The sequence below is a fragment of the Prionailurus bengalensis genome, chromosome D3 (genome assembly GCF_016509475.1).
Source record: "Prionailurus bengalensis isolate Pbe53 chromosome D3, Fcat_Pben_1.1_paternal_pri, whole genome shotgun sequence".
Classification (NCBI taxonomy): domain Eukaryota; kingdom Metazoa; phylum Chordata; class Mammalia; order Carnivora; family Felidae; genus Prionailurus; species Prionailurus bengalensis.
The window spans coordinates 678553-700742 of record NC_057356.1 but is presented as its reverse complement, the minus strand read 5'-3'; the positions used below and the strand labels follow the sequence as shown (position 1 = coordinate 700742).

The window sequence follows — 22190 nt, the reverse complement described above, 5'->3', positions numbered from 1 at the left end:
GATGTGCGCACTGGGCCCAGGAAAGCATGGCCGGTGGGCAGCACCCAGGGAGGTCACCCCCCGGACGGGGCAGCGAGCGGGCCAGGCTCCCTCTCTGCCAGCCTGTTTGCTCCTCCTAGACCTGCCGGGGTCTGAGGTCAGATGCACCCGCACCTTCTGTCGGCCCCGCCGCCCCTCCCTCACTGGTCCCCTGCGCTGCTGCCCACCCATCCCCCGCTTCACCCCTGGCCTTGGGCTCTGTGTCCGCCCAACAGCATCCCTGGAGGAAGGCCTCCCCGTCACCTCCCCCTGCGGGTGGCCACCCCCACCCCTCCCTGTCGCTTCCCCCTGCGGGTGGTCACCCCCCCCCCGTTGCCTCCCCGTGCGGGTGGCCACCCCCACCCCTCCTGACAGGCCAGGCTCTGCCCCTGAGCACCCCATCCCGGCCCTACTGCGGGCGCTGGTTGCTGGCAGGGAAGGCAGCCTGGGCTGCCAGATGGCCCCTCCGCAAGGCTGTGGGTGGTGTCTAACCACTTTTTTATTGGAAAAGTATGGGGTGAAAAATTGCGTGGGGCTCACCAGGCAGCCTCCTGGGCCTGGACTGGCTGCCGTCTGCCCAAGTGGCCCCCCCAGGTGGCCGCGGCCGCGCGCTCCCTCGTAGGCAGGCTGTCTGTCTGGCCTGCCAGATCCCCTGGGAGGACACACCCCCAGCGCCAGGCTCTGCCTGCCTCTGAGCAGCTGGCCAGCGGCGGGGGAGGGGTCGTCTGTGGCCACCGGCAGCTGTACGGCCGGCCCGCACCCTCCGGGCTTCACTTCCTCTCGGCTAAGTGGGTGCCAGTGGTCTGGGGTGGGTGAAGGTGAGCGTTCCAGGCATAGGTGCGAGCATCTGGCCCGTACGCAGCACGTTGGGGGCTGCCCCAAATGAGCCAAGCGGGCATCTGTGCCCCTGGGTCAGCCTCGCTCCTTCTGTGCTGTCTGCAGGGAGCACACGCTCTGGACCAGGCTCCTCTGTGTCTGACTGGGGTCCTCTCTGAACCTCTGCTTTATCTCTGCAATGAGGCTCACAGAGTCCACCTCCCGGGCCCCCGTGAACTGCAAGGAGAGGGCGCCGTGGACCAAATAGCGGAGCCCCTGCCCTCCGGCCCGTAACCCAAAGGATCCTGGGAGGAGGAGGGCCCGTGCTCAGAGCAGCACCCGCTTGTGTCCTGGGATCACCCCCCTCTGGTGGGGGCGGGGGCGCTTGTACTTGCCCCCCAGGCCAGCTGCCTCCCGAATTAGCACCTGCAGCCCCTCCTGCAGGAAGCCTCCTGGCCCTCAGAGCTCCCTGCTTCCCCACGTGGCTCTCCTAGACCCGCTCCCGGGAACACCTGCCCAGGAGTCCGTAGGAGGCCCTCCTGTCCCCCTCACCTGCCGTCCTGCCTCCCAGCCAGCTGCCGTGGGGATGACAGTGCAGGGAGCCTGTGCTCCCCTGCACCCCATGTGGGTGCTGGGAATGCTGTGGTGGTGGGGGCGGGGGCAATGAAGCCAACCCCTACTCTGAGCTGTGCCCACAGTGTCTTTCCTGGGTCTGTCCAAGGCAGGGTCTTGGGCCGTTTGCTTACTGAGGGTCCAGGCAGGCACTGGGTGTGGCATGTAGGTCCCAGCAAGGACCATCAGCTCACCTGGCCCCAGATAACCCTCTGTTACCCGTTCTGAGCAGGGCATCTGGGGACAGAAAGCCTCAGTGATATGCCCCGGGTCCCCCAGAGTGAGGATCCACCAGGACTGGAGGCCCCCCCGGGATGGTCAGGCCATGGTGTCCTGGCAGAGGTGGTGTGGCCTGGGCTCTGGCTGCAGGGGTGGGGGTCACCTTAGCTCCTGCTGTGACAACTTGTCACAAACTCCGTGGCTTCAAACAGCTCAAGCTTTATGGTTGTGGAGGTAGCGAGTGTGAAATGGGTTTCACGAGGCCAGAACGGAAGCGTCAGCCTGGGTGGCTCCTTCTGGAGGCTCCAGGGAGCACACGATTCCTTTCCAGCCGTGTGGCCTCCCCGCCGGCTCCTCACATCAGGTCTCCACCTCTGTTGTCACGTCTTCTCGGATCTGACGCTCCTCCTCCTCCTCCTCCTCCTCCCTCTTGTAAGGACCCTCGTGACCAGGTTGGGTTCGCCAGGGTCCTCCAGGCTTGCATCCTCCTTAACCCAGTGTGTAAAGCCCCGTAGCCTTGTAGGGTGACCGACATGTTCACAGGCTCCGAGGATTAGGACACGGGTGTCATAGAGACCGCCGTTCTCCGACTACTGCTGGGGTACGATGCCCAGGTCTCAGGCCATAGCACAGGGTGGACAGTGCTTTTGATGACCAGGGGCCCAAAAGAAGCAGGACAGGGTGAGGGAGATGAGGGAGACCAGGATGCCTTGGGTTGCAAGTGACGAACACTCACCTCACAGGAGCCTGAGCGACACAGGGTCCGGGGGAAACAGGCTGGGCTGGGGAAGAGGACGGGTTTCCCCTGCAGGCAGATGATGCCTCAGGGCCCCGCTGGTCTGGGACAGCCGCCCTGGGCCGCCCCACCGGGGCCAGCCTGGCCCCAGCGCTAGGGAGCGCGCCCCCACAGCCCCGCCGGGCCCCTCCGTGGGTGCACACACGGTCCCGGCTGGAGCCGGCAGGACACAGCAGATGTGGAGCCGCTCTCCGGGGACAGAAATTGGGGGCGAGCACTGACCCTGGGACCCACGGCGTTCAGCAGAGAGCAGAGGTACTGAGGTCACGCAGCTTGCGTGCAGAGCCGGCCTGGAACCTGTCCCCTTCCAACTCAGTGGAGTGACAGGCCCAGATGGTGGGGGCTGTGTGTCCCTCTGCCCCTTCCAGAACTAGCTAAGCAGGACGTGGAGGTGTGGGGCCTGGGGCACCCCCCACGTCCCCCCATCCCGGGGGTCATACCGGGCCTGCCTGGGGTGGGGGGCCGAGAGAGGGGCCATCTGTCTGTTTGGCCGCTGCCCCTGTGGGTCTGCTCCCCTCTGTGCCCAGAGGGATCATAGTCCCTCCATACCCCACCTGCCCCACTGACCTCACAGGCCTGGTGAAGGCTTTAGGGTGGGTGGTGCTCACCTCCAGTTCAGGTGGGGGCACGGTGGGAACCCCAGGGTCTTTCCTAGCCAGGTGTGGGCTGGGCACAAGTCAGCCGGCCGGGCACTGGAAGAGGCAGTGAGAGCTTGGAGACCAAGGGGTAGATGAGGCAGGGGTTAGCGGGGGGTCAAGCCCCACGCCTGCTGGGGCCTCGGGTGGTCGGAGCTCTCACGCCCACCCTGGCCCCACCACAGTCCTCTGCCCCTTGGGAGTCCCCCAGCCCCACCCCCCCGGGGGCCTGTAGCCCCCTAACCCCAGAGGGGAAGGCCTGAAGAGCCAGGCCTCCCTGCCATCTGGTGACAAGAGCAGTGGCCAGTGCAGGAGCGGGGGGGGGGGGGGGGGGGCAGTGAACAGCCCCTCTCCCACGGGTCTGGGGCCAGAAGTCCAGAATCCAGGTGTGGGCAGGGCATGTGCGCCCTCGGGGCTCCAGGGGAGGGTCCCTCCTGCCTCCTCCGGCCTCGGGGGTCTCCGCTCCACCCTCCCGTCTCTGCCTCCGTCGTCACATGGCTTCTCCTTATCTCTCCTCTTGGAGGGACAGAGTCCTTGGATTTAGGGCCGCCCTGATCCAGATTTCATCTCGATACCCTTATGTTAATCACCCCTGCAGAGACTCTGATGCCACCGTGGTCACATTCTGAGGCTCTGGGTGGGCGTATCGTATGGGGCCACTGTCCAGCCAGCGCGGCGGGCTGCCCCGTCCCTCGCGTCCACCTCCTGAACAGCACAAGCCACAGGGCTGCCACGGCCACGGTGTTCGGACGGCGGACGGCCCAGGCCCCCTGCGCCCAGGCCGGGCGCCTTCACAGCCTTGTGGCTCCGGGCAGCGTCCCGGAGGCCCTTCTCCCGGTGCTGGCAGGCCCTCCATGGCCTTCCGAGGGGGTTGTCTCGGTTCTTTGAAACGCCGTGTCGCTGGCACCGTCTGGACTCCCCCATGGCTGTTGGCACTGGACTGGTAGCTCCCGGTCAGTAAGGAGGCAGAGCTCGCTGTTTGAGCGGGGTCTGATTTCAGCCTCTGTCAGCCCGTCGGTGAGATTTGTGGGCTTTTCTCTCCCAACGCCGGATGCCACCCCCGCCCCCAGCGGGGTCTGCCAGTCCTCCCCCAGGGGTTCTCCCGTGCTAGGCCACACTCCCAACATGGCCAGGATGACCAGGGAGGGAGGAGAGGGCACTCAGGCCCGGCCAGCCTGTCCCCCTCCCTGAGACCCCCCCCCCCCCCCCCCCGCCCTGGCCAGGGCCCTGTCCTTGGTCTCCCTGTCACGGGCCCCACGCCTTTTTATCTGCAGCCTCAGCAGCCACTTACCCCCAGGACGTGGCCTTGGGGGGGGGAGGGGTGGTGGTGGCTGTCACCTGCACGGGGCTGATGTGGCTCCCAGTGCCCCCTCCAGGAACTGCCTGGAGCTGCCTGTGACGACAGCTGCGGGTGTGATGCTGCTTGTTGAACCCGGGGTGAGCCCTGAGGGGGTTACGTGGGATTAGGTCTGGCCGCTGCCTCCCTGCCTCTCCGTCACCTGCCGCTCCGTTTCCTTCTAGGTTTCCCCCCTTGTCAGACCTTTCATGTCGCAGCTGCCTTCCTTCCTAAACCCAGACCTGCCCTGGGTTCTCAGGCCACTTGTACCTCCAGACTGGAGGGGGTGGCGGCGGGGGGGGGGGGGCGGCTCTCAAGAATAACTCAGTGCCTGAGGCGGCCTGGGGGACGATGTTTGAAACGAAGACCACATTTTATAGGAAGACAGGCTTCTCCTGGGGCCTGGGGCCTGGGGCCTGGGGCCTGGGGCTGTGCTGGGCAGGCCGGACAGAGGAGCAGGGGCCTTGTTGAGACCTCAGCAGCGGCCGGATGGCCAGACCCCGGGGCTCCCCCTTGGACAGTGCATCTCCCGGCTCTCCTGCCAGTGCCTGAACTGGCCCCACAGTGCCACGTGGTCCCCACCTGCTCTCTGACCCCCACTGACTCCACCGGCGGTAAGGTGTCCAGCCACCTGGGTCCCTCCGCTGTAGGAGGCACAAGGGCAGAACACACCTCTGGGGGCCCCGAGGGTTCGTGCTCAGACTGTGAGGAGTACCCGACTTGGCATATGTCTGCCTCCAGGAGGGTGGGGCCTGTCCAGGGTCCCGAGGAAATGACGCAGCCGGGACTCCACGCAGGCCTGTGTGCGCTGTCGTCCCCTCCCCCTCCTGCTTCCACGCAGGCCTCTCTGGGCCTCGGCAGCAAGCCCCTGGTGGACAAGAGTGATGGCAGGGCAGGGCCCCATGCAGGCCCCTGGCCAACCTCGCCCCACGGAGGTCCACGCTCCTGTCACCACTGCCACCTGTCACCTCTGATGGAACAGTCCCGTCACCACCCACTCCCTTTGGCCGCCATACCACCTGGCTTGTCACAGCAGCTCCCAGCTGGGCTCCTTGCTCCCCCCCCCCCATCCCCCTCTCTCCCGCTAAAACCTGGAACCACTTCCTCTTGCTCCCTCAAGGCCCTGCCAGGTTGTTCCTGCCTCAGGACCTTAGTACTGGCTGTTAGCTGCCCGAGAAGAGCTCTTCCCCAGGGTTCCCCTCAGCTTGGTCCCCCATATCTCTGCTCAGAGGCCCCTGATTGCAGGGGCTTCCCTGACAGCCACTCGGAGGAGGACACCCATCTATCTCCCCGCCCCGTTTGCCCTTCCTGCCCACCCTGTGTGCATCATCTTGCCTGTTTCCCTGAGCGTTGCCGGCTGCTCCCACTAGGCTGTAAGCAGGACCCAGGCCTGCCGATGGGCATTTACATGCAGACTTGCAGGGGGCACCAGCTCTCTGTGGCCCAAGGGCCCGTCTTTCTGCATTCCATCCCCTCATCGGGGTCTCGGTCGCAAACCTAAGGGTTTCCTGTGGCTGCAGGGACAAGCTACCTGCACTTGGGGGCTGAACACCCCACAGACTGGTTATCTCACAGTTCTGGAAACCAGAACTCCAACACACGTCACGGGGTTAAGTCAAGGTGTGTCTGGGCTTGTCCCTCAGGCTCCAGGGAAGGATCCCTTCCCTGCCTCTTCTGGCCGCGGATGGCACCCACACTCCCGGCTCCTGGCCCTGCCTCAGTCTTCACAGCCACTGGGGTGGCATCTTCCCATCTCCCTCCACTTGTAAGGACCCTGTGATTACACCACCACCCCCAAATCATCTGCCCATCTCAAGGTCAGCTGGTTAGCAACCTTAATTCCACCCTGTCACGTGGGTACCTATTCACAGATTCATGGGGTTAGGGCATGACATCTCTCAGGGCTCTTTAGCTGCTGAACACGGAGAGGCAAATTGGGACACTCCACTGCCAGAGGCCTTGGAGCCAGGGCTGTGCGGGAGCCCATAACCCTCTGGGGCACGGTGTTGCAGGTGAGAGGCACACAAGCCCACAGACACGCGCCTGGGAGGCAGAGCCCCGCCCCTGACTCTCCCACCAGGTCTGGCCTCTGCTGCCTTCCCAGAGGAAAAGAATGTCTTGGCTACACCCATGGAAAGCAGACTGCTGGGGTCCAAACCCCAGCTCTGCCCCCGAACAGCAGCATGACTTCGGGTGGGTCACCTCACGTCTCTACCCGTTTTCTCATCAGTGTAATGGGGGTGACAGGGTGTCCTTAACGGGCATAGGCACGAGGGCCTGGCGATTTCGTAGTTGCAAGGCATTTAGCACGATGTCTGACCCGCAGCAGTGTTTGCTGTTTTTATGGCAGGAAACAGCAGGACTTTGGGGGAATGGCGTTAATTTGCGGGGAGAAGGGAATACATGTATTTGGTAAATAATTCAAACAGAACAAAAGGACTTAAGGCCCCCACCTGAGTGTCACTGTTAGCCATTTATTCTGTACCCTTGGAGCTTTCCCGCGCCCTATTTAAATGTGTACGCTGTGGATATTTAGCCGCTTTCTGAAAAGAAAGCTCGGGCCCCAGCGCATAGGATCCTGGAGCTGGTGACCGAGGGTGTCTCCCAGTGGCTACGCAGCACTCCCCCTCACTGGACTCAGACGCTGATTCTCACAGCCTGGGCCGGGTGTTTGCGAGTTCTGAGCCGCATCTTGGCGTCCTTGGACGTCCCACCAGAGCTGATCTCCTGGTGCCCCCGAGCGTGTGGGTTTGCGTGGATTCCCTCACAGCGCTTTTCGCGCTGGGAAGCTGTACCCCGCCGGTGCGCCCGGGTCAGGGCCCGCACCTACTGGGCGTCGCCAGGAGCGGTGGTTCCGCCTTGATCACAGGTGGGCTTCCTCCCACCGAGCGGCCGCTCCGGCGGCGCGTGCTGCGCAGCAGACGTTTGCACGTAAAGTAACTGCTTGGATCCTTCCCCGCGGTGCATCCCCGTTTCGCAGGATGGTGAAACCGAGCCGCAGGGACGGCGGGGCTCACGTGGACGGCCGTGCGAGTTGTGTCCTCTTTCCTCGCGGCTCAGTGACTCAGTTTCCCCCTTTGTAAACTGGGCTTAGAAGCCGTGCAAAACTTGCCGCGGGTAGGAGGGGTCGGGCCCATAACGTGCGCAGCAGAGCGGGCGCGGCGCGCGCCGACCCAGAAGCGGAGAGGGAGCGGCGAGGCCCCGACGGGTCTACGGCCCGGCGCGGGCAGATCCGCGCCTCGGGGCTGGATTAGTCGGGCCTGCCCGAGCCCCGCCCCCGTCCCGCCCCGCCCGCTCGCCCGCCCGCGCTCTCGCCGCCGCCTGCGCGCCCGCCAGCAGTGCGCCCGCCGCCGCCGCCAACGCCGCCTTCTCCGGCCCGCGCCGCGCCCGACGGCGCCGGGGGCCCAGCGCGCCCCGAGAGCCGCCCGGAGCGCGCCGAGGCGGCGCGGCGGACATGCGCGTCCCCGGCGCGGGCTCCGGCTAGGCAGGGCGCGCCGGGAGAGGGGCCACCTCGACGGGCAGAGGCGGCGGGGGCCCGCGCTCCGCCGCCCGCGTCCATGCCGCCCGGCTCCGGCTCCGGCTCCGGCCTGAGGACTAGCGGCAGCTGCCAGCAGAGCGCTTCTGACCCGGGGCGCCCGCGCGGTGAGTGCGCGCTGGTGGCTCCGGGGAGGGATTCTGGACTTTGGGGGCCAGGGACAGGAGAGCGACCGCCCCCTCTAGAGGCGCGGGGGCCCAGGAGAGGCCCTCGGCGCTCTGCCCACCCCGTCTCTCCCGCGAGCCAGGCGCGCGGAGACCCCGTGTCTCTCCGGCGGCGCCCCCGCGGCCCACGTGGCGGCAGGCGGGCAGGGGGTGCATCCCCGCAGAGGGTCCTGGGCCTTGGCTGGCGGGGGGCTGGTGGGGCCCGCGGCGGAGGCGGGGCCGGGCGTCGTGGGGGACGCGCGCTTTTGTCTGCGCTCCGGCGGGGTCCCGGCCACCCCGGTTCCCGGCGCCCTCCGCGCTCACCTGCCCGGAGTTGGAGTTCTTTGTCTGGGGCGGGGCGCGGCCGGCGGAGGCTGTGCCGCGTGTCTGAGCCGAGGCTGCCCCGCGGGGTCGGGTCCTCGCAGACAAAGCGCGCCGTGACCTCCGCCTGCGGCCGGGATTGTGCACCCAGGGGGAGTTAGTGCCGGGTTTTGACACTCACCCTAACGGGCGTGCCCCCTCCGCCGAGACCCTGAACCTGCAACCCGGAGACCTCCCACCTGTATTGTGGCCCTGAGTGACCCCTTCTTTCCACCCCCACACTGGCTCAGTGCCAGGTTTGGAGAAGATGTGGCTGCCTGGGTCACGTCCCAGTAGATAATCCTTGGGAAGTTATTTGCACGGCTCTGGGGGCTGCCCACCCGCCTCGGGTCAGCTGGCCAGCTCCAGACCCCTTCTCCTGGAAGGGAAGGAACGGAGGGAGTGTGTGCTGGGTGGGATCCGGCAGGAGCGCGCGCCTGTTTGCCTGCCCTGGGAAGGGGGCTGGAACCTGGGCCACGGCCCTGCAGAGGTTGTGAGCGCCCAGCGTGCCTGCCATGTCTGTTTAGAGCCTTCCCAGATGGGCATGGCTGTGCCTGGCCAGATGTCCAGGCCCCTTCCCAGGATCCCTGCAGGGACTCAGTTCCCTCAACTTCCCCCAGCAAACTTTGACTTGGGTCCGTTGTGGCAGTTGGGGGTGTGGGGACCGGATGGACCTAGGACAGTGGCCTCCCTTCCTGCCTCTGCCAGGCTGGCATCCAGGGTTGGGAGTGGTGGGGAAGGCCCTCCCCCCTCCCCCTTGCCTCTGCTCCCCTTGAATTTCCCAGAGCCTGTGCGCCACCTCCTGGCCCTGGGAGTGGGTACTCGAGCCCCAGGCCTTGAACTGAACCTGTGCAGCCTTAAGTGAACTTGCTCTCCTCCACCCCCCCACCCCCACCCCCACCCCAGGCTGGGACCCCTGGTCAGCCGGCCTGTGCTGGCTCTGGGCACCGCGGAGGGGGCGCCGCTGGAGCCTGAAGAGAGCAGGCGGTGCAGCCAGTTGGGTCCCAGATCAGGGAGGGGGCCCGGGGTGAGGTCTCCCACAGCCCTGCAGGGTGTGTTTGGGGGCAGACGCTCGAGTGTTGAAGTCTGGGAGTGACTTGTGCTGGCTGACTTAATGATAGAAGGTGCTCTTAGCTTTGTGAGGAATCAGCTTGTGAGCATGTTCCCAAGCCCCGGTAAGGGCCACAGCGGGACGCTGTCGCTCCAGCACTGCTGTGTGGCCCTACAGGACCTCCTCCTTGGGTCGTGGTGAGGTCAGGTTCAGGACGAATGGGGGTCTTTGGGCAGGCCCTGCATCAGGCACCTGGCCTCACGCCTGCACGCGCAGAGGTGGGGCCACACCTGCCATAAAGCGGCCTGGCGTGAGCCGCCCTCGCCCTGGTCCCGGGGCGTCGTCACTTTGCAGACGTCCCAGGATCCAGGTGGGCTGGGGGCCGGCGCCGCTGGTCTCCTGGGCTGCACTGCCCCCTCCCCACCAGGGCTGACGGCCCGCAGCATCTTGCCCCTGCAGCCCCCCCCAGCTCTGGTGGACTCCCCACCCCCATGGGGACGCCTCACCAGGTAGAATGTGCTAGAAAAAGCACACTGGCAAGGAAACAAACTTGGAAGGAGGTCACGGCTGTGGTGCCCCCGTGCGTGAGTGCAGCGCGTCCTGCCGGGCTGGCAGTGGGTCAGGAGGTCGCACGCGGCCTCCATGGTCTGGCGGGCCAGGCAGGAAGGACCCTTCCCAGCACTGCTGGCCGCACCCACCTTCCTCGTCTGGGACTCTGCTGCCTTGGGGGCCCACCTGCCAGGGGGCCTTCTCCCTGACCACCGCCAGCTCCACGACAGTGCATGGTGTGAGGCATCCTGGTGCAGGGGCCCAGATCCTGGCACGCCAGCCTGTGTTGTGGGGGCTGCACTCACCGCTCTCTTTTCTTCCTGGTACCGGGACACAATTAGAAAGGGCTAACCTCCTTCCGGTGTGCTCGTGAAGTGTCGCGCCGACACGTTTCATCTTGCATCTGTGGTTCCGTGTTTCACGTTTACATCCCTGATCAGTCTGGGCGGGGGGCGAAACGGGGGTCTCGGCTTCCCCTTTTCCCAAGCAGCAAGCTCCCGTCACACACCGTTCGTTTGAACGACGTGCCCTTTCCCCACAGACTAGCAGCGTCCGGCCCGGGTCCCACTTGGGCCTGGGTCTGTTTTGGATTCTTGTCTCTGTTCTGTCCACCAGTGGGCCTATTCTTGGGTCAGTGCCACATCTTGTGACTGTCCGGCACCATAATTCACCTGCCATGAGGTGCTCTTATTTTTTTGAAAAGTTTATTTCTCTTTGGGCGCCTGGGTGGCTCAGTCGGTTGAGCGTCCGACTCTTGATTTTGGCTCAGGTCGTGATCTCACGGTTCGTGAGGTCAGGCCCCGTGTGGGGCTCCAGCAGCACAGAGCCAACCTTGGATCCTTTCTCTCCCTCTGGCTGCCCCTTCCCCACTTGCACTCTGTCTCTCTCAAAAGAAAAAGAAAACTAAAGAGGGGCACCTGGGTGGCTCAGTCGGCTGAGCGTCCAACTTTGGCTTGCGGTCCGTGAGTTCAAGCCCCGCATCGGGATCTGTACTGACAGCTCAGAGTCTGGAACCTGCTTCGGATTCTGTGTCTCCCCCTTTCTCTGCCCCTCCCCTGCTCATGCTCTGTCTCTCTCTCAAAAATAAACGTTATAAAAATTTTTTTAAAGTTTATTTCTCTTTAAGAGAGAGAGCACGAGTTGGGGAGGGGGCAGAGAGAGGGAGACACAAACCGAAGCAGGCTCCAGGCTCTGAGCTGTCGGCACAGAGCCTGTTGCGGGGCTCAAACCCACACACCGTGAGATCGTGATCTGAGCTGAAGTTGGGTGCGTAACTGATTGAGCCCCGCACGTGCCCCAAAGCACTCCTATCTTAAATGTACAGTTTAATGCACTTTGACAGATACACGTGTTTATGTTTCCACCACCACAGTGAGATAGAGAACGTTTTCATCGGTCCAGAAAGCTCCCTTAGTGGGTTTTTAAATTTTGTGTTTATTACACATAACAAAATTTGGCATCTTCACCATTTTTAAGTGCACAGTTCAGAGGCATTAAAAGCACATTCACACTGCTGCACGGCCTCCGCCACCGTCCACCTCAGGACTCTCGTCACCTTTAAAGCGGACACTGTCTCTCCTAAACGTTAACTCCCCGGCAACCCCGTTACTCCGTGCGGCTCTGACCCCTCGGATAAGCGGGATCTGACGTCCTCTGAGCAGATCCCACGGTGTTCGTGCTGGACCGGCCTGTCTCAGCATCGTGTCGTCAGGGTCCATCCATGTTGCTGCACGTGTCAGAACTGCCTGCCTTTTTAGGGCCAGTTGCACAAATGGACCACATTCTGTGTGTCCATACGTCTGCTGATGGACACCGGGCCGTTTGTCGGCTGCTGTGAAGACTCTGCTCTCGGTTTGGGGGAGTGCGTATCCAGAAGTGGGATCGCGGTATCCTGTGCTAATTCCGTGTTCCATCTCCCGAGGAGCCTCTGTCCCGTCCTCTACGGTGGCTGCACCTTTTCCTTTTCCCCCCAGCAGTGTGCGGGGGCCCTGGTTTCTCTACATGCTCCCCGGCACCAGGGAGGCACCAGGTGTTCCCTGGTTGTCATAGCGGCCGGCCTCGTGCCCTCCGGTGTCACCGCCCGGCCACACCCACCAACAGCAGCCGGTGGGAGTGCGGCCCAGGGCCTCTGGGCACGCTGGAGAGGCAGTGGTCCTGCAGCCAGGGGGCACGCGGGTTGGGGCGATGGCTGAAGACCTCAAGGTTTCCTTTTGGGCTGAGGAAAATGTCCTAAGCCTCACCGAGGGGACGGTGCTGTGAATACACTAAAACCGCTGAATTGTCACCTCTGACAGGTAAATTGTGTGGCACGTGAGTTTTAGCTCAGTGAAGCTGTTTTTATTTTAATTTTTAACTCTGAAATCGAGACTCGAGATGAGATCAAGAGGCGGACATTTAACCAACTGAGCCACCCAGACGCGCCACCAGTGAAGCTTTTTTTTAAAAAAGGCAACTAGTGGGGTGCCTGGCTGGCTTGGTTGAAAGAGCATGCGACTCTTGGTGATCTCGGGGTTGTGAATTCGAGTCCCACGTTGGGTGTAGAGATTACTTAAAAATAAAATCGTTAGGGGCGCCTGGGCGGCTCAGTCAGTTAAGCATCTGACTCTTGATTTCGGCTCGGGTCACGACCTCACAGTTCGGGAGTTTGAGCCTCACGTCAGGCTCTGTGCTGAATCCTGTTTGGGATTCTTTCTCTCTCTCCTCCCCCACTCGCTCTCTCTCAAAATAAATAAATCCGTGATTTAAAAAAAAAAATCTGTAAAAAAAAAATCAAGTAGCAAAAAAAGGTCTAGTCAGGGCAGTCTTTTTTTTAAAAAAAATTTTTTTAGCGTTTATTTATTTTTGAGACAGAGAGAGACAAGGCATGAACGGGGGAGGGTCAGAGAGAGGGAGACACAGAATCCGAAACAGGCTCCAGGCTCTGAGCTGTCAGCACAGAGCCCGACACGGGGCTCGAACTCACGGACCGCAAGATCGTGACCTGGGCCGAAGTCGGCCGCTTAACCGACTGAGCCACCCAGGCGCCCCTAGTCAGGGCAGTCTTAATGGAGCTCCTTCCCATGAGCCGTGGCAAAGTTCTCCACACAGGACCATGTCCTCACCCCAATATCCTGCAACCCTGCGTGCATGTGGGTGTCTCCCCAGGAGGAGAAGCTCATAGGTGGGGTCCATCAGAAACCACTTGGAGTGGAATGCTCCTCCCTGGACAGCCGATACCTCGTCACAGCCATGGTCCCCAGACCTGTGACTTGGGCCACACTGTGACCGCATTTTGTCCCGCGGCCCATTCGGTCCCAGGCTCTGCTCCCTCCTCCAGGCCCAGGCCCGGCGGAGTCATCGGGTTCCTGGGTCTAACACTGCCAAGAGACACCCAAGTCCCAGGTCCCAGCCCCCCACTGGCAGGGCCACCCTGAGCCCCCACATCTCTGCTGAGCAGGGTATCCTTGGTTCACAGGCTGAGTGACCTGTGTGCCCACTTGCTCAAAGCTGGGCCTGGGCATACTCGCCCTCCTATGTGGAGGCTGTGGGCACAGGAGGACACATTCTTCCCAGCCCTCGCAGGCACAAAACCTGCCCAGACCTGTTTCCTGGGGGCAGGGGTAAGAGCCTAGTTCACCCCAGGCCCTCAGTCCCCTCTAGTTTCTGATCCTCCTCTCTGTCTTCCAGGCATCTGTGGGCTCCGAGAAGCTCTTTGCCCCAGCAGCCGATAAAGGTAAGCACGTTCCTTAGCTTCACCTCCTGGCCTCTAGGAAGGGACAGGACACACTCCTGAAGTCATCATTGGAGGGGGCAGTGGGCCCCTCAGGGCAAGAAAGTGGGCTCCAGGTTAGGCGCTCTTGTGGGTCGGATTCTGGGGATGCAGAGCCTGAGGCAGGAGTTAGGTGCTATGATTTACAGCCCCCCAGCGAAAGCCACAAGGAAAGCAGAAGTCAGGATCAGGGCCAGCCCTGGAAGAGTGGTTCCCAAAGTGGGGTTCCTGCCCTTTCCCCGGGACTGTTAGTAGTGCATGTTCCCAGACCCTCCCCCAGGCTCATGGGGTCAGGTGTTCTGGGGACAACTGGCAGGTCATGGTTTGGGGCCTGCTGAGGCACCCCTGCCACAGTGTAGGCTGGCCACCAGCGCCACCACTGCGTACGTGACTCACACTGACATGAAGTGACTAGATTCCCTGCACGGCAGCCCTTCCTCTGGCCGGTAGCCCCCATGCGGGTGGCACAGGTGCACAGCATTTCATGGTGCCCCGAAGCTGTCCTGGGCAGCACTGCTCCGGAGAGTGAACGCCCCAGCATCCAGCCATTCAAGGCCAGGAGGGGCCTTTGTAATCCAGCCTGCCAGTACCAGCTGTGGCCCAGGGGGGATCACTGGACCCAGCACGGAGAGGGGGCCCTTTTGCTTGGAAGACTGCATCCAGATGTGACTGCACAGGACGGGCTTTGCGGCACATGCAGACGGGCGTCCTCAGCAACAGGTCCCACGCAGCAGGGCACAGCCTCCACGTGCTTTCAAGTGGAGAAGGCTCGTCCTCGAGTCAGAGCATTTCAGCCAAGCATCCAGGGTCGGGGATGCCAGACAGGTCCAGGGAGAGAAAGGCACTCTGCTGGCATTTCACACGGGGGGTAACACAGAACTGTCTCCTTTTCAACAAACGATCACAAACTGGGCGGCTCAAGACGGACAGACACTTACCCTCTCAACAGGTTTGGAGACCAGAAGTCTGAGGTGAAGGTGTTGGCAAGGCCACACTCTGAAAACTCGGAGATTCCTTCCTGCCTCTTCGACTTCTGGGGGTGTCTGAGCTTGTGGCCGTATCCCTCCCACCTCCCTGGCTGCCACCTCCTTTTCTCTTACAAGGGCACTCATCCCTGGATTTAGAGCCCACCCTATTCCAGACTGATGTCATCTCAGAATTCTTAGCTTGGTGACATCTGCAAAGACCCTTTTTCCAAATTCAGTCACATCAACAGGTAGTAGGGATTACAGCTTGGACACAGCTTTTTGGCACAGTTCAGCCCGCTGCCAGGTCCCTCACTGCTGCAGGCAGAGCTCAGGAAACCAGTCGAGGCCTTGAGGGGCTTCGGCAGGTGCACACCAGGGGTGATCAAGAGTCGCTCATGCTTTCCCAGTGAGGGGAGAGGCTCCAGGAGGGCCAGAGGGTTGGGGCCACCAGTCTGCATGGCCCACACCTGCCTCTTCGGTGGCTGCTCTCACTGTGCAAGGGGCCGGCCCCGGCAGGCTGTTGTGCGTGGGCAGAGGCCGTGCTGTGACCCATGGGGCTGAAGCCAGTAGTGCTCCCTCCCCGTTCTCATGGCAGTGCTAGCGGCGGTGGCCTCCCCCTGGTTCTGCCCCTGAGCAAACAGATGAGGTGGTGGCTCCGGAGGGAGATGTCACTGTAGAGGACGCAGGAGGAGCCATTTCCTGCTGCCGCCTGTTTCTGCCGGGAAGAGACTTCCCAGCAGTTCCAGCAGAGTCCTCGGGTCTTGCTGCTGGCCTGGGTCCCACAGCCATGTGGCTGCAGGGGGGATGGGCCCCTGGAGGACGTGAGGTCCGCCAGCAGCCCAAACAGGGTGACCACACTCAGCGACCTGATTTCCACTCCTGGGAAACTGGGCTGCCATCCCCTCGAGGCAAAGCCTCCTCTGGCCTGGACACATGCCCTCTGCCTAGCCTGCTTAGGGTATTTCTTAACCTACTGGGCCCCCGGGGCATGTAACCTGAGACACTGCCTGGAAAGGAGGGTTTGGAGTGAGTAGGCGGCAGTTCAAGGTCATGAGCACACCTGAGCACAAACGCTGGGTTCCCAGGGAGCGGACTCAGGTGGACCTGCCCGGGTAGGTGATGAGGGACAGCGGATGTTGGGGGGGGGGGGGGTGCAGCAGCTTCCTCCCCCCAGGTCATGGGCCTAGAGAGGGCTCAGGCTGTGGGTCACCCGGGTGGTTCCAGAAAAAAGGCCACTAGCATGCGTGTCGCTCGGTCGCAAGGGCAACAAATGAAGGTGCAGCCGAGGCAGGAAGCACAGGTTCGGGGCCGGAGCTCTGCTGGGGCCAATCCTGTGCTGCCCTTCGTCTCCCTTCCGTGAAGTGGGGTCGTGAGGCCCGCGCAGGGATTGCTGCGGGCCCTCTGCGCGGGCAGCCCTCCTGCTCCCCAGCTCCCCAGCTCCGCAGCCGCAGCCCCAGCCCCGCGCGCTGGGGCGAGGGCAGGACCTCGCCGCGTGGGCCCAGCTCACTCCGCCCTCTCTCCCGCAGGCCCCGCGCTGGGCGAGGAGGCCGAGGCCAAGGCCGGGGCGCCGCCCAAGGTCTCAGGCCTGGAGCGCAGCCGTGAGCTGAGCGCGGAGCCGCCGCCCTTCCTGCCTGCCGTGCGCAGCCCCGCACCCCCCGCCGGCCCCGCGCCGGACGCCCCGGCCAGCCCGCCGGTCAAGAAGGAAGCCCCCGCCCTGCCCCGCCTCACCCCGCAGCCGCCGCCAGCGCCCCCGCAGCCCCGCGCCCCGCTCCCGACGCACGTGCCTCTGCCCCTGGGCGCCTTCGCGGGCCCCGGCCAGGCCGCGCACAACGGCCTGCACAGCCTCAGGTGGGCGGGGTCGGGGGCGGGCCGGGGGGCGGGGCCGCGCGGCCCCCCGCGCGCCGCCACTGAGCCCTGTCCTCGCAGCAGGAGCAGCAGCGCCAGCAGCAGCGCCAGCCTCGGGCTCGCGAAGCACGCGTCCCTGTCGCCTCTCGGGCCGGGCCCCCACCTGTCTACCTCACACTTGGCGCTCCGCTCGCAGGCCCAGCACCAGCACCACGCGGCGGCCATGTTCGCCGCCCCCCCGACACTGCCCCCGCCCCCGGCGCTGCCGGCCAACAGCCTGGTCATCCCAGGACACCCTGCCGGTAGGTGCTGGCTGGGGCCGGGGTCGCTGTCCCCCTCCACTCTGATCCTGGCCTCTGGGCAGGTGGGGAGGCCTCGCCCCGGGGAACGGGTGCCGTCTCCTGAGGCCCCACCCCGCACCTGCTGAAGGACCCCGTGGACAGATGGCAGGGCTCTGGGCCCCGCAGGCTGCCTTTCCCAAGGGGGCCCCACCGCCCAGTACAGACGCGGCGTCCTGCCTGCACCTGGGTCGTGCACGCGGCCACACCGGAGCCCCCGGCTCTGCCCCGAGCCCCGGCCAGGCCCGGTCAAGGGGAGGGGCGCCTGGAGCTGCTCCACGGCCAATAGAGACTTCCAGGACCTGCTCGTCCCTCGTGTGGCAGGGTCTGCGGGGGGCGTGTAGAGCGCGTCCTGGAGTAGGAGGGTCTCCAGGTGACCCGCGGCCGTCTAGCCTCTCTCCCCGTTTGGTTCCGGCAGGGCGCCCCTTCAAGGCCGAACCTTGGGTCATTGAAGACTTCTTTTCCCATGGGTCTTGTTTCCAAGTTCTTTTTATGATTCTGAGCGGCCCAACTCAGGTCTGGGGCAGCTCTGTGCCCTGGAATGGGACCAGGATGCTGGGCTGGGGGGTGGGGGTGGGGGAGGGGTGGGGGCGGCGGGGCAGGGCTCCCCTGTGGCCGGCTCTGGGGGCCCCCCCGGCGGCTCACGGTGTTCTTTCTTGCCTTTAGATGCCAGCCTGTTGATCTCATTCAGCCAGCCAATCATGTATTGCCAGCCTCATTCGGGGATTCTGATTGGTACTTGGTCACAGGCACCTCTCTTACCTCCACCCTGGGGCCCGCACCTAGCGAGCGGCCACCACGGCTTGGCCTGCCGAAACCGGGAGTGCCAGGTGACTATCCGCCTCGCCCCGCCGGGAGCCCGCGGCCGACGTGCCTCTCCGTCTCTCTCTCTTTTTCTCTTGTAGATCACGAGCTGCTCAGGCAAGAGCTGAACGCGCGTTTTCTGGTCCAGAGCGCTGAGCGGCCCGGCGCCCCCCTGGGCCCGGGGGCTCTGCTGCGGGCGGAGTTCCACCAGCACCAACACACACACCAGCACACACACCAGCACCAACACACATTTGCCCCCTTCCCCGCGGGGCTGCCCCCGACGCCGCTCCTGCAGCCCGCCGCACCCCCGCCGGTGCGTAGCCCCCCCCCCGCGCGCGCGCGGGCGGACGGGCGGGGGCGGCCCGGGCGGCGGGACACACAGCAGGCACACGCAGACGCTCTCCGCACGCACGCAGGCCGACGCCGGCCCTTGCCGTCCATCTGTCCCTCTGGCCCCCCTCTGGGTGACGTCATGTCATGAGGTTCCCTGTCCTGGGCTTGGGCGGGTGCCCCACATCCACACAGGTGATGTGGCCTTGGGGCCAGTTGTGCCCACACAGGGTCTGCAAGTCTCAGTTTGCAGCAGGTCCAGAGACTGAGGGCTGAGGGGCCGGGGAACCAGGATGCCCTCCCGTGGGGCCTGGGGCTTCCTCTCTTGAGCCAGCTGCTGTGTGGGGCAGAGTCTACCCCCACCAGGCTTTGCGGGGGGCCTGGGGGCATCTCACTGCTTGACCACTGGCCCTGCCCCCCCCCCCCCCCCGACACCCGTCATGGCTGCAGCACCTCCTGGGCTTCAGGAATAGATTCAGACTGTCCAGACCGGCCAGTTTGCAACTCCCACAGTGGGACCATTAGAACAGGGGCCCCTTACTTAGATCCACCCAGTTTGAGAACCTGAGCCCAAGAGGCCAGTTCAAGGCCGTTGGAAATGCCCTCAGGGAGACAGCTGGCCGCAGACTACCAGCTGCAGGAGGCAGGACAGCCATCCGGGCCACTGCCTGGCCAACGGGGGCGCGGGTGCTGGGCCCCGTGGAGGGTGTGGGCAGGCTCGGGAGGCCTCACGTCCACCTCTTTCCCTTCCAGTTTGACAAATACGCACCCAAGCTGGACAGCCCCTACTTCCGACATTCCAACGTGAGTGTCCTTCGTGGTCGCTGCCCTGGCCCGTGGGCTGGAGGGGGCGGGTGGAGGGTGGAGCCACGCCTACCCAGAGGCCTTGTCGGGGCACCTTCAGCCGGGTGCAGGGGCCGGGCCCGCAGCCCCCGCCCGGGATGTCCGTGCTCCTGGCGGGGCCCCCGGAACGCTCCCGTCTTTCTCTTCCAGTTTTTCCCATCCTTCTCTTCTGCCATCCCCGGACTGCCCACCCTGCTCCCACACCCAGGCCCCTTTGGGTCCCTACAGGGTGCTTTTCAGCCCAAGGTACCAGCTGCTCCTGGGGTGGGACGGGGTTCAGGGCACAGCGGGAGGCCCCGCCACGCAGTCACGTGCTGCGACCCTAGTGTGGGGGTGAGCCAGCGTTCCGGGTGGGATGCGTCCGTGCAGCCCCGCGGCGGGACCCCCGGTCTAGACGGCGGCAGGGTGGGGCACCAGGGGACGGCGGGAGCCATGCTTCATGCACGCTTACTCCTCAGCTGGGCATGCTCGAGGTCAGGGTGAGGAGGACCGGGGCAGAGGTGAGGTCGTGTGGGGTGGCCGCTACGAGGCTGTCTGTGCCACAGGAGGCCCCGGGCAGGACTGGGCTCGCTTCTCTGACCCTCCCTGAAGCCGGGCTGTTTCAGCCCCCCGACCCAGGCCTGGCTGTGTCGGGATCCCCTTCCCACCTTTGCAGAAGCCCTTGGGCTGAGGATGTAGGAACCCAGGCCTCCCCTTGTGGGGTGGGGGGTGGGGGGCAGTGTGGAAAGTGGACTTGGGCACCTGGGGTCTGCAGCTGTCTCACACCCCGTTCTCTCCCTTCAGACTTCAAACCCAATCGAGGTAACGGGTCGAGCCAGTGCTGTTCACACCCTCCTCCAGAAAGCCCCCGGGGTAGGTGCGACAGTGCCCGACCCTCCCTGCGGTCACCCCAGCCGGTGCCCCTCGCTGGGGGAGGCGGTGGCTGCTGTGGGGCATGTCCGTCCACCACTGCCAGCCCTGGGACCCGGCCACCCCCAGAGCCTGGACCTAACTCTTTGTTCTCTCTCAACGGTAGGTGTCTGACCCGTACCGGACGGCAGTCAGGGTGAGTGTGTGGCACGCGTCCGCGTGGACGTGCACGCCTCCTTGGGAGGAAGGGGTCTCGGGGAGGCTCGCAGCTAGGGAGGATCCTGGGTTCCGCCTGCATGGCCACAGGGGTGCCTGTGCCGGCAGGACTCTGGGGGTGGGGGTGGGGGCAGGGTGAAGAGGTCCCCGCTGTGCAGCTGAGTGTGTGGCCCGCCCCGTCACAGAAACCCGGCAAGTGGTGTGCCATGCACGTGCAGATCGCCTGGCAGATCTACCGCCATCAGCAGAAGATGAAGGTGAGCGCCAGCTGCCCCTGCTGCCCACGGGCAGAATGCCAGGGCGTCCCTGCTGCGCCCTTGTCTGGCTGGGGACCACGCAGGAGGACCCCAGGCTGCGGTTAGGGAGGGGTGGGTGGTGCCAGCTGGGGGACCCGTCCCCACCCCGCCTCCACACATCTCTGGTCACACACGCCACCTCCACGCACGGCTTTCAAAAACCATCACGTCCCGGGGGCTACGAGAAGTCGGCAGGGGCTTGGGCTTGCCACGAGACGCGGGTGCTGCCCTCCGCAGGTGTCCTGGCGTCACCCTGGGGGCGGGGAAGGGGCGGGGAAGGGGCGGGGCGGCCTCCACACGCAGCAGCACTGTGGGGGTGCCTTCGCCTGGGCTGGGGTTCCCTCCCCCATCACACCGAGCGTGCCCCCGCTGCCCCGATGGGGAGCCGGAGGCTGGCAGGGCCACAGGGGCTGCGGGGCCACAGGGGCTGCGGGACCACAGCGGAACCAGGAAGCGCTCACCCGGCCCCCGTGCCTGGTGTGGCCTTCAGCGCTGAGGCGCGGGCTTTCTCAGTTTGTTTAAATTAGATAAATTTAAATGTTACTGGTGATGCCAAATTCAGTTACGGGGAGCTTTTAAGCATATTTAAAACAACGTAGGTACATTTCAGCTCAGCTTTGCAAAATCTTAACCCAGGTAAGGTATTTCCAACGAAAAGGCAACATCCAAGTCGAGATCTGCTTTAGCGTAAAACACACAGCTTCCAAAGAGCAGTTCGCGAAACACCTCCTGCACCCGGCACGCATTGTCACGGCCGCGCTCCGTGCTGAGTCACGAGGCCTCACTGGGACCAGTGCCCAGGTAGCGTCACACGCTTGGTGGTGGTCAGGGGCTGACCAGGCCACAGGCCCAGCGCACGCTCTGTCCCTTTCAGCAGGTGCAGCTGGAGCCCCACAAGCTGGAGGTGGGCGCCAAGCTGGACTTGTCCAGCAGACCCCCCGCCCCGGGCGTGTTTGCCGGATTGCAGTACCCGCAGGAGCTGGCCCGGCCCCTCTTCTCCGGCTCGGGTAAGGCGCCCCGTCCAGAGCACGAGGAAAGGGGGTGTCCGGCGGGCAGGGGCGCTTTTGCCTGTTCCCTCTGGCCGGTCTCGGAGCAGGACCCCTCTAGACGCTTCCACGGCGTTTGTTTTCCTCACGCTGCAAGTCTGCCCCACCCTGCCGTCCGGCGGTCTCTGCCGCTTGCCCGGGCTCTCCCTCATCCCTGCTGAGGCCAGGAGGGCCAGGGGTCCTCCCGGCACCCAGACTGCCCCTCCCCCAGCCCCACCTCCCTCTCAGGAAGGGCTACCGCCTTCCTCAGAACGGCGGGACCCTGCCCCGAGAATTCCCGCGTCCGCCCTGCACTGGCCTGCCGTGCTGGGGCCCCAGGAGCACCCCTAGGTTCGAAGGTCACGAGGAGCCCTTCCACCTCAGTAGCGGTCACCCCCACAGCTAGCACGTGTCACAGGGGAGGGACGCAGCACGTGGGCGAAGGGGAGAGGCATGTGGGGCGAGATCAGCGGAAGCCAGGCGCAGGGCTCGCTGTCCTGTGGGGTCCCGGGACAACACGTGCTTCACAGGGGAGCCCACGGACCCAGAGCCCAGGGTGTTTTTGGGCACCTTGGCCCGCACACACCCAAACCACACTCCCAGGAGGGCAATGCTCCGTGTGAACCAGGGTCTGCACGAGTGAGCGAGGTTCAGGAGGGACTCCTGTCCGAGAAAGGAGAGAAACCTCCCTCCCGAGACCCGAGCTCCCGGCCTCACGAGCAGGCCTTTCCCGGGTCGGCTGCCTCGGCCCAGGCTGTGTGCGCTCCCACGCGGTTCTCGTGCCTCCTCAGGGACGGGCAGCCGGTCCAGAGAGCCCGCCCTGACCACCCTCCTCCACCCCCCCACCCCCCCCAC

General features: G+C 64.5%; 1 protein-coding gene across 9 annotated transcripts in view; it reads left to right on the top strand.

Annotated features, from left to right (window-relative positions):
* FBRSL1 (fibrosin like 1) overlaps positions 1–22190 on the top strand; it is a 79046-nt gene that overhangs the window by 51665 nt on the left and 5191 nt on the right. For 2 of the 9 annotated variants that reach the window (XR_006293819.1, XM_043557241.1), the window contains exons 6-16: positions 13737–13782; positions 16313–16634; positions 16713–16933; positions 17636–17704; positions 17875–18089; positions 18860–18910; positions 19100–19195; positions 19733–19801; positions 19965–19994; positions 20200–20271; positions 21185–21317. Coding sequence is in view for 8 of the 9 variants with exons in the window: in XM_043557241.1 (XP_043413176.1) it covers positions 13737–13782; positions 16313–16634; positions 16713–16933; positions 17636–17704; positions 17875–18089; positions 18860–18910; positions 19100–19195; positions 19733–19801; positions 19965–19994; positions 20200–20271; positions 21185–21317 (1324 nt within the window). In the remaining variant the exon portion in view is untranslated. Of the gene's footprint in view, positions 1–13736; positions 13783–16312; positions 16635–16712; positions 16934–17635; positions 17800–17874; positions 18090–18859; positions 18911–19099; positions 19196–19732; positions 19802–19964; positions 19995–20199; positions 20272–21184; positions 21318–22190 lie in introns of all 9 variants that reach the window. The other 7 variants (XM_043557242.1, XM_043557243.1, XM_043557246.1 and 4 more) reach the window with 7 other exon arrangements.